General features: G+C 44.1%; 1 protein-coding gene across 2 annotated transcripts in view; it reads right to left on the bottom strand.

The window, feature by feature from the left end:
- Positions 1-9,081: 9,081 nt before the first annotated feature.
- Positions 9,082-11,301, bottom strand: part of LOC102454424 (putative short-chain dehydrogenase/reductase family 42E member 2) — a 47,559-nt gene continuing 45,339 nt past the window's right edge. For both annotated transcript variants that reach the window (XM_089782312.1, XM_089782311.1), the window contains exon 12: positions 9,082-11,084. In XM_089782312.1, coding sequence (XP_089638438.1) covers positions 10,878-11,084 — 207 coding nt within the window. In that variant the 3' untranslated portion in view covers positions 9,082-10,877. The remainder of the gene's footprint in view (positions 11,085-11,301) is intronic.

The raw sequence follows: 11,301 nt of genomic DNA, 5'->3' as shown, positions 1-11,301 counted from the left end.
TCAAGGCTGCAATGTTTTCCTTTTTCTTAACCTGTTTAGAAGAAATAAAGATAAATAACAGCATTAGTCACAGTCTTCCCACACTAAAGGGTAATCAGTATACAAGCTTATTTATATTTAATTTGTATAGTTTTTTTCTATCGTATTTTTCACATTATATAGATGTCAAAATGGTAATATATGGCAAATCTTTCATATTGTCACTTACCGTTTTTCTGTATGTGTGTGTGGTTTTTTTTTAAAAGTATTGTGAAAAGGCATCACAGAGTTTGCATATGTTGGGACAGTTATTTACAAAGATCGCAGCATACAGAATGAGAGGAAAAATATTAATATTTCATGCAATAAAGGAGCATAAGAAAGTGTCCAGAATTTCCTGCACGGATTGATGTGTCACATTCCGGGTCCAAATTAGGAGTAATGGTAGATACCAACATGTTCATCACCTGTAGATAAATGGCTGTTTAGCTGTCTATGCAAATAGTGTCTGCTGGTGTCAGTTCAGTTCCTGATGGTCAAACGCCTACATTACAATGTCTCAAGCTGCCCTTTGTGGCTCACATAGGGTGTGTCTAGACTACATGCCTCCTTCGACGGAGGCATGTAGATTAGCCAGATCGGAAGAGGGAAATGAAGCCGCGATTAAAATAATCGCGGCTTCATTTAAATTTAAATGGCTGCCCCGATCTGCCGATCAGCTGTTTGTCGGCAGATCGGGGCAGTCTGGACACGACGCGCCGACAAAGAAGCCTTTCTTCATCGGCACAGGTAAGCCTCTTCCGATCTGGCTAATCTACATGCCTCCGTCGAAGGAGGCATGTAGTCTAGACACACCCATAGCCTATGATCCCTGTCTTGCTTTGGAGTCTTAAACTATCAGGGCTCAATATGGAAGAACAGAAAGCACTTAATTTCTACATTTTTTAAAAAAAGGACAAAACTTCCCCTAATACATGCACAAAACTAATCATTAACACACACATGGCTCCACTCAGAAAAAGCAAAACCCATGTCCCCAAACCACAGCGGCTTATTCATAGAGTATGCACATGTGATTTCAAGCTTTGAGGTGGTTGGTGTTGACAGGCGGTGAGCAGGGGAGGCAGGTTTGCAGAAGTTTTGGTGATGCCCATAACGCCCAGTGCCCACACCCCTCTCTCACACAAACTCTCCCCTGGGAGGAGTTTGGGTGCTGGGCACAGGCTCTGGGCTGGAGTGGGGATTGGAGTGTAGGAGGGGTGCAGGAGGGAGTGAAGGATTTGGCTATGGGAGGGAATTTGGGTGTGGGAAGGGGGTGGGAGGAGGGGACAGATTCTGGGAAGGGGTAGGGTGTGGGAGCAGGTGTGGGGAGAGGGTATAGAGAGGCACAGTGCTTACCTGGAGCAAGCCTTCTGGCAGTGGCTCCTAGGCAGAGGGGCCAAGGGGTCTCTGTGCTGCTGTTGACAGGCACTGCCCCTGCAGTTTCTCATTTGGCCACAGGGGTGTCTGGGGTGGAGGCAGCACACAGAGACACCCTCCACCTGGGAGCCGCAGGGATGTTCCAGCAGAAACCACTTTGGCCCCACTGAGCTGTCAGTGGTAGCCTTAAGGATTTTTAAATCACCCATGGGTGGCAGGAAGGACATGCATGGGAGTGGCAGTCCATGGTAGGGGAGAGACCTGGCCTCAAACTTTGCTGTTGCCAGGTCCTAGGCCAAAAATATTCCTGGTGCCTGGGCACCATGGGCACATATAACTCATCACCTGTGGTGGAAAACTCATTGCTAAGTCACTTAAAAATGGACTGTGATGAAACTTTTATATTTCAAGGAACGCTTGTGCATTGCTTGAAGAGATGGACTAGATGTGACAATTTTCCAAGTGTAATTTCTATAATTGCCATTCTTAGAGATAAAAAATAGTGGAGTCTACAGTAAAGTTAACCAATAACATCACATATGTAAATAATGGCATACTAATTGGGGGAATCTGAGTTTGAACTTCATCTATCTTTCAGAATGTTACAGTTCAAAAACTCTGCTGGCAGTTGATGCAGTTGGCTGGAATTCTAGGGTAGCTGTTTGTAGGCCTGGAAACATGAATGAATAAACTACCCATTAAATTATAGTGGTTTTTGTTTCAGATATCTTGAATTCTTGGTTCATCAAGATTTTTGTTAATATGTCTCTCAGGTCAATACATTTTGATATTTAGTTCTACAACAGTAATAACAGCTTTTAATTTTGTGAAACATCATAATCATATAAAGTTATACATTGTTTGTACATTTGACTAATTTTCTTTTGTTCTTTCTATTTTCACTATTTTTTATATTTTTTAAATGATACAGAAATCTGTTATATTTTCTATTTGTTGATTTTGCTTACAGAAAGTGTATATTGAGAAGCTTGCTGAAATTATTGGGAATGACTGAAAAATAGAAAAAAATATAAAAATATGCTTGTACATCCTTAAGTTGCACAGTACAAGTGCATATTAAACACAGTTTACCTTTAAGCAAACCTTTTGCTTTTCTTTGATCATTTTTTCCTCTAGCACAAGGACATTCTGAAAGCAGGGATCTGAAACGTTGTTAGGTGAACCCTGTAAGTTTCAAACCCACCATATACAGGGCAGATGGTTTCAGAGTGCTAATACTTAACACAAATAAACCTTTCTAGTCTCATTATCTCCAAGGAACTAGAGAGTTTCTCAACGATCTTCCATTTACTACAAGGAAGATGTTACACAAAATCCATTTCAAAACAACAGTCAGTATCCATGGGATGGTGACTTTTAGAAAACAGTCACTGACTTTCCAGTCTGATGCAAAGTTCCCTGTCAGAACAAAGTTGCTTCAAGCACTTAGTACATCTTTTCTTCTGGTGTTGTCAATGTGCAGAATTTGGACTGGCTATTTACTAAGTGCAAATTAATTCAGGGTTATGTGTGACTAGGTCCAAATACTGTGGCTGCATCTTTAGCTCCCCACTGCAATCTAGAGGGCAGGTGATGCATCAGCTCTATAAAGTACATCAGCGCACAGGGAACAGTCAGATATTTTCTCATTTCCAATGGGCAGGTCACAGGATTTACCTTTGGCAGGCTCCTCGTTGTTAGACTAAAATGTAATTATTCTGGGTCCTCATTTGCAAGCCGGGGAGATGGTCAGCTCTCTTGTCCCTTGATGTTGACTTTCACCGGCATAGCAAGGCTCCCCAGTAAATCATGTTCCCCCAACGAGCTTAGATCTGCGGGTTCTTAACACCGCCCATCCCTGGAGGCGCCGGAGAGAGCCGTTTGCTGGGGGCCAGAGCGCACCGTGTGGCCACGTCTCTTACCTGTTAAAGGTAACATTGCGGCCGTATTTACCTCAGTCGCGGGGCAGTTGATTTCTGCTCGCAGCGTCTCCCGCTAATGCTGTAGCAGCGGGGATGAGCCACGGAGGAGCACTTGTATACTACTTTACCAATGCTTGAATTAATATACTATTTTACACACGTGACTACAGGACTTTATCAATAGAGTAAGGCTTTTTACAATGGAGTGCTACCATATTACCTGTAATATATACATATACAAGTCCCTCACCAAAGGCTCTTGTGTAAATTACATTGTCATGGGATAAGAGGAAAGGTCCTTTCATGGATTGAGAACCGGTTAAAAGACAGGAAACAAAGGGTAGGAATAAATGGTAAATTTTCAGAATCGAGAGGTGTAACTAGTGGTGTCCCTCAACGGTCAGTCCTAGGACCAATCCTATTCAACTTATTCATAAATGATCTAGAGAAAGGGGCAAGCAGTGAGGTAGTAAAGTTTGCGGATGATACTAAACTGTTCAAGATAGTCAAGACAGAAGCAGACTGTGAAGAACTTCAAAAAGATCTCACAAAACGGAGTGATTGGGCAACAAAATGGCAAATGAAGTTTAATGTGGATAAGTGTAAAGTAATGCACGCTGGAAAAAATAACCCCAACTATACATATAGTATGATGGGGGCTAATTTGGCTATGACAAATCAGGAAAGAGATCTTGGAGTTATCATAGATAGTTCTCTGAAAACGTCCACACACTGTGCTGCGGCGATCAAAAAGGCAAATAGAATGTTAGGAATTATTAAGAAAGGGCTAGAAAATAAGACACAGAATATCTTACTGCCCCTGTATAAAACTATGGTGCACGCACATCTTGAGTACTGTGTACAGATGTGGTCTCCTTACCTCAAAAAAGATATTTTGGCCTTGGAAAGGGTTCAGAAAAGGGCAACTTAAATGATTAGGGGTTTGGAACGGGTCCCATATGAAGAGAGGCTAAAGTGACTGAAACTTTTCAGTTTGGAAAAGAGGGGACTGAGGGGAGATATAATAGAGGTATATAAAATAATGAGTGGTGTGGAGAGGGTGAATAAAGAAAAGTTATTCATTAGTTAACCATAATATAAGGACTAGAGGACACTAAATGAAATTAATGGGTACCAGATTTAAAACTAATAAGCGAAAATTCTTCACACAGCACATAGTCAACCTGTGGAACTCCTTGCCAGAAGAGACTGTGAAGGCTAGAACTATAACAGAGTTTAAAGAGAAGCTAGATAAATTCATGGAGGTTAGGTCCATAAAAGGCTATTAGCCAGGGGATAGAAATGGTGTCCCCGGCCTCTGTTTGTCAGATGCTGGAGATGAATGCCAAATCACGTGATCATTGTCTTCAGTCCACCACTTCCGGGGCACCTGGTGCTGGCCACTGTCAGCAGACAGGCTACTGGGCTAGCTGGACCTTTGGTCTGACCCAGTACGGCCATTCTTTTGTTCTTATGTTCTAAGTTTCACACTGGGACATTTTGTAAAAGGGATATTTGGGAAGGAGGGCGATTGTTAATCACCCATAATGGGTTGGGCACTAAATGTGAGAGATGTTAAATGTCTCTGCATCATACACAACAAAATCCATTATACCAAGAGGGAGGGAAATTATTTAAAACGAATGCTTGTTGCGAAAATCTTATTCCAAAATGAGTGAAAATCTGTTGGCTGTTGGTTTAATATAAAATTAATGTAGAACAAAGTTAATTATATGCCTGAATTGCCAGTATTTTTAAATAAATGAACAATGGAGGACGCCTTCAGGTTAAAGAAAAAGGTTTCAGTTTGATCTTCTCAGTTCAACATACGTTTTTGTAAGTGTCTTACCATCTTTGTCTTCCATACCCTAGCATTGCCATATTTATATTTTCATTTTTAAAAGTCTGACTCATATATTGTAGAGCAGCAATAAATTCATTTATTAATAATAATTAATCCACTAATCAGCTGTCTTTCAGAAAGCACATTATTTCTATGCAAAGTTGCAATGTCTGTGGCGTGGATTAATTTTATGCTTATTCTGTTGTTAAGATATATATCTTACCTAGGGCTGTAATGTTCACTTGAAATGGCTTTTGTATACATTGCCATGGGACCAGGTGTACTACAGGCTGGACCTTCCTGGTCTAGCATCCTCAGGATCTGACTGGTTCCAAAGCAGGGAGCTTCCTAGACCAGGGAAAGTCTATGAAGGTTCCTCTGCTGCTGGCCTCAGAGTGCTTCTCCCAGCTCTAATCCTGGCCCCCAGTCCTGGCTGCTGGGTTCCACTCCCAGTCACTGGTCCCAGTTCCCAGTCCTGGCCACTGGGCCCTGCTACTAGCCACTGAGCTCTGCTTCCGGCACTGGCCCCAGCTCTGGCACCCTGCCAGGGCTCATTCTCGACCACACAGCTCTGCTCCCAGCTGCCAGGCTCATGACCACCAGCTACATACAGCCCCCTACCCTGGCCACCAGATTCCAGCCCCTGGTCCTGGCCACTAAACTCCAACTCCAGCTGCTGGCCTCTGGCCCTGGGGCTCTCCTCCTAGCCACCGGCCCAGCTCTCTGGTCCAGCAACATTCACCTCTGCTGTACCAGTTTACCCTCTTGAGTGCTCCAACCCTGGAGCACCCACGGGATCCTGGACAATGCATGCCCACAGGTTAGTGCCAGAGTAGAGAGGTCCCTTACAATGCTGAACTAGTCATTTACATGATCTTGGGCATATTTTTGTTTTATTGTTGCAGTGGAGCTGACAACTGGGAGGTAAGTTAAAAGAGAGGATGGAATAGCCTCCATCCATTTTTCCTGGCCCTAACAATACCAAGTACCATCAGGCAACAAGAGGGAAAAATATTGCCTGGGTGGATATAATGGGGTGCCTGGGTTCTTTTATTGACACTCATTAGTTCAGGAGTGGGGAACTTTTTTTGAGTCAGGGGCAATGTTCCTGTTAAGCTTTTCCATCTATGTGTGAAATAAATTTTGTCATGTGCACGAAAGCATGTGCAGATGTGCACCACCAGTAGACAGACATGTTTTTGGCTCTGGGCACTGTGGGAGCTCTGTTAATCAGCTGGGTGGCATTTGAATCTCTCCTGGGCACCCGCACACGTGCTTAGCTTACAGGGAACTCTGGTCGGGGTCACTGAGCCACAGAAAAATCAGGCGGGGGCTGCAAACAAGTGAGAAGCAAAAACAAAAAACAAAACAAAAACCCCTCACTGCTGTGGCCCCCGACTGAGAAGGAGAAGTGTTTAAAACACTCCTCACATTTCCTTCGCACACCAGAGCCTAGGGGGCCCACCCTAGTAGATTTTGTGTGCTCCAGCAGAGGAGGAGCTAGAGTGCCAGCACTGGCTCCCCAATGTTGGGCGGGGGGCAGGGAGCTGAGCCCTGAGCACCAGATCCAGGCAAGCTGGGGTCTGCATCCAGCCCCTGGGCCTTAGGTTCCTCACTCCTACATTAGCTAGAACGATTCAGAAAGCTGTGACTCATGGCAGATTTAGCTCTGATTCTAGTGGGAATTGTTCTCTGGACAGAGCAAACTGACAGAAATCCTAGAGACAGCTGAATTTATGCAGGAAAATTATTCTGAGATTCATGATAGGTTGTTTTTTTTTGAGTTACCAATAAAGCAAAACCTAAGAAGAGGGGGAAAGCTTGGACACTCACTCAAGGCCGTGTGGTCTGCTTAGAATCAACTCGTTCTGTTCATAGTTGGTCATTCCCTCAAATGGACAAAAGGTGCTGGAATCAAGCGCTGTTTTGTGTTCTTGTAGGTTCAGAGCTTGATTTCCTTCACAAGAGAGGGCAGTAGGAATGGGCGATTCCTTGAGGCACAATTTCACAGTTGCAGAGAGTTCACGGTCAGGAGGGACTTTCATCATCTAGTCTGGGGGTGGGAAAACTTTTTGGCCTGAGGGTGACATCTGAGTGGTAAATTGTATAGTGGGCCATAAATGCACATTGATCCAAGCTCCCTGCAGTGGCACAATTGGCCAGGAGGCCAAAAGGATGTGGCCAAGTGAATTGGGGAGCCCCAGAAAAATGGGTGCCCCCACAACACCAGCAGGTCTAATCCCTTGCAGGTATTCCAGCCAGGGAGCAGTGGGTGGAACTGCACGTTCAGGCTGGAGCGGTGGGTGGAACAGGGCAAGTCTCTGATTATGGCCCCTGGATGGAGTTTGAGGGCCAGATGAAAAGGTCCAATGGGCCAGATGTGGCCTGCAGGCCATAGTTTGCTCACCTCTGATCTAGTCTGACCTCTTTTATACCACACTAAGGATTGTGTATTAATTGTGGTTATCTGGCTAATCGGTAGTCAATACAATTTGTATTAGTCGATAAGGGCCGGTCTGCAGAGCTTCAGTGGGGGTAGCTTCCGGCTCCAGCTGGGAGTGAGCAGTCCTGGCTTGTGCTGGTTCCGGGAGCCATGTGTGCTGCGGCTCTGCAGTTTAAATGTAACAAGAGCCACTGGGCTGTGACTACATTTAAAATGCAGGGGCACAGCATCCTGGACCAGCGTAAGCTGGGATTTCTTGGTCCTGGCTCGTGCTGAGTCCAGCAGCTCCTGTTCACGGCAGCCAGCCCTATCCACTGCAAACAGAGGCTGCTCTGGCACCAGCCCCTGTTCATGGCCAGCCTGGGCCATCACAAACGGGTTGCTGCTGGAGCAACCTCCCCTATTTTCCCACTCCCCCATGCTGCCTCTGGTAGAGGCAGCAGGGCGGGCAGTGGCACCGTGGAGACAGTGCTGGGGGAACTGGCTTTTAAGCCGGCTCTCCCAGCACTGGCTCCTGTTCCCCACCCTTGCTGCCTCTCTTGGATGTGGGGGAGTGAATAGCTGATACTCCACTCGACTACCCGATAAGCTTATACTAGTTGACTAGTCGATTGCGCGCTAACATCCCTATACTACACATCATTAATTTTCACCTAGATACCCCATAATAAACTGTTTAGTTAGACCGGGGTGGGGAACCTAAGTCCTGGGGGCCAGATGCAGCCCCCAGTCTGCCTGGATCTGGCCCTCGAGGCTCAGAGCTCCTCTCCCCAGCATTGGGGCACTTCAGCTCCTCTGGCACTGGACAGACAGGCATGTTAAAAGAGGCTTCTTAGTCCCACCTTAGAATACTAGCAGAAATGTGAGTGTGTGAATGAAAGAAAGAAAGAAACTTGGGGTGTTTGCTCCTCCTTTTTATAGTTTTGCCCCCCCTTTCAAAAAACCGTTTCAGATAAGAATCAGGAGACAAAGAATCTGTTTGGAAGGATGTTCCCTGCTGTTTTATCCACCTATTTGAGTTTCCTTTGTTTTCCCTTCTTGCTTAATGACTGTTTAGTGTTTAAATGTAAATTTAGGAAAACAGACTTTTAAGACAGATGTTTTTGCCTTATTCTGTCTGAGCAGGGCTATGGGGTTTGCAACATGTACTAAAATACAGGAAAATCTTATCAATTCATATGTAAAGTTACCACACATATTTTATCAGGCAGTATTGGTCAGCAAATTATACGTTTTCAAATGATACCGTACACAAAGATAATGAGAATAGTGTGTAGGTTGTGAATAAATGGGTGTATTCTGTTGCACCCTCCTTTTTCAATTACTTAATCATCTGCCACATAGCGTAACAAATGTGCCACCTTCATGATAATGAGAATCCAAACAAGGAAATATAAACTTGATTCAAAATGTCTGACATAAATGCAATACAGGGGGAAAAAATCACATTTCCCTAACTTGTTTACTTAATTTACTTTATTTAATGACATTTAAACAGAAGATTCATAAATTCAATTTTTAATATATCAGTGCTAATAAATACAAGCTATTGTGTATGGGTGTATATCCTAAAAAAGACTTAAATGCAGAAGTTCAGGTGCACTTTTATTTCACCTCCTGTGCAGTTTCACAAGAAATTACATGTATGAATTAGCTACAGTTAAGTAGTAGTTCTGCAGAAAAGGACCTGGGGGTTACAGTGGATGAGAAGCTGGATATGAGTCAACAGAGTGCCCTTGTGGCCAAGAAGGCTAATGGCATATTAGGTTGCATTAAGAGGAGCATTGCCAGCAGATCCAGAGATGTCATTATTCCCCTTTATTCGGCTTTGGTGAGGCCACATCTGGAGTATTGTGTCCAGTTCTGGGCCCCCCACTACAAAAAGGATGTGGACGCATTGGAGAGGGTCCAGCGGAGGGCAACCAAAATGATTAGGAGGTTGGAGCACATGACCTATGAGGAGAGGCTGAGGGACTTGGGTCTGTTTAGTCTGCAGAAGCGAAGAGTGAGGGGGGATTTGATAGCAGCCTTCAACTTCCTGAAGGGAGGTTCCAAAGAGGATGGAGAGAGGCTGTTCTCAGTAGTGACAGATGGCAGAACAAGGAGCAATGGTCTCAAGTTGTGGTGGGAGAGGTCCAGGTTGGATATTGGGAAAAGCTATTTCACTAGGAGGGTGGTGAAGCACTGGAATGGGTTACCTAGGGAAGTGGTGGAGTCTCCATCCCTAGAGGTATTTAAGTCTCAGCTCGACAAAGCTCTGGCCGGGTTGATTTAGTTGGGATTGGTCCTACCTAGAGCAGGGGGCTGGATTTGATGACCTTCTGAGGTCTCTTCCAGTTCTGTGGTTCTATGATTCTATGAAAAAAGCATGTGTAACTTTTTCTGTGTAATCACTGTCCATTCTTTATATAAACTGATGTTTCTCCTTTGTTCTGTTTCCTGGTTCCTTTGTATTCTTCATAGTAACATGCAGGCACTGTGACTGTTGGTCCAAGGGTTGTCTGGTCAAACAAGATGGGTACTAAGTGACCTGTGGGGTGGATGTGGTTCGCCAGGGTCAGCCCCGGTGGGCCGCCAGATGCTTTTATTTACCTGCATGTCTGCAAATCTGGCTGCTCGCTGCTCCAACTGGCTATGGTTCACTGTGGTTTGCTGTTCTCATCCAATGGGAGTTGCAGGAAGTGCTGAGGGCAGGCTATCGCTTCCCATAGCTCCCAGTGGCTGGGAATGGTGAACCGCGGCCAACAGGAACTGCCAGTGGCTGTAGGTAAATAAAGAATCTGGCAGCCCATCAGGGGCCAACCCTGGTGAACTGCATCCAGGCCACGGGCCACTTATTGCTCACCCCCGGCAATACTTTCCTTATTCTAGTTACTTACTGTTGTTTTTATAGCACTGCAGCCATGCTATATCTACTCTTACTCCAGTTTCTTATCCAGTCATTGTCAGAAGGGGTTCTTTTGTGATGAACCAAATAGAAACTACAGCTCTGGTCCCTGCACTTATCAATGGTGATCTCCTGTGGCCTTGCAAGTTTATTATACTTTAAAAAATGTAGTAGCTTTAACCTTTAAGAACAATTGTTTATATGCTAGTTTTTATTTAATAGCAAAAACAGCTTAAAATACATCAGATGAAATAACTTATTCAAATAATAATAAAGTTTATGTAACCTGAGGAATACACTGTGGCTGCTTAATTTGTTTACCGAATATTAATAAACTAATTTTAATGGTGGCTTTTCTTTAAATAAAGACATAAATGTGTATGCTTAAGAAAGTAAAATAAGGAAGATCAAACATAAACAGGTGCCAAAGACAAACCAGATTTTAAGGAAATCATAATGGTTCTGGTATTTGGGTGTAGTTTGGAGATAATGATCCACTGAATCTGCAAGTGCAAATTTCTTTGGGCAGTAACCTAGTTGATTGCATGCCTTTTCTATTCGGAAAGTGTGCGTTACAGTGATGCTCCTCACCTGAAAAGCAAAAGAACAATTCATAGTGCTTCAAATTCAGAATTAATTTAGAACAGGTATATAAATAAATTGGTGGGATGACAGAACAAACAAGACTCGGCAACATTCAACTGGACAGAATGTTTATAAATACAAACCGGATTTCCATGGCTCAGCAAAGCCAGGCTTTGTCATCCATCAGTTCTATCAAGGGCCCTTTGCTGGAAGAACTAGGGGT

The sequence above is a fragment of the Pelodiscus sinensis genome, chromosome 15 (assembly GCF_052426305.1).
Source record: "Pelodiscus sinensis isolate ZL-2025 chromosome 15, ASM5242630v1, whole genome shotgun sequence".
NCBI lineage: Eukaryota > Metazoa > Chordata > Testudines > Trionychidae > Pelodiscus > Pelodiscus sinensis.
This window is presented reverse-complemented; position numbering and strand designations above follow the sequence as displayed.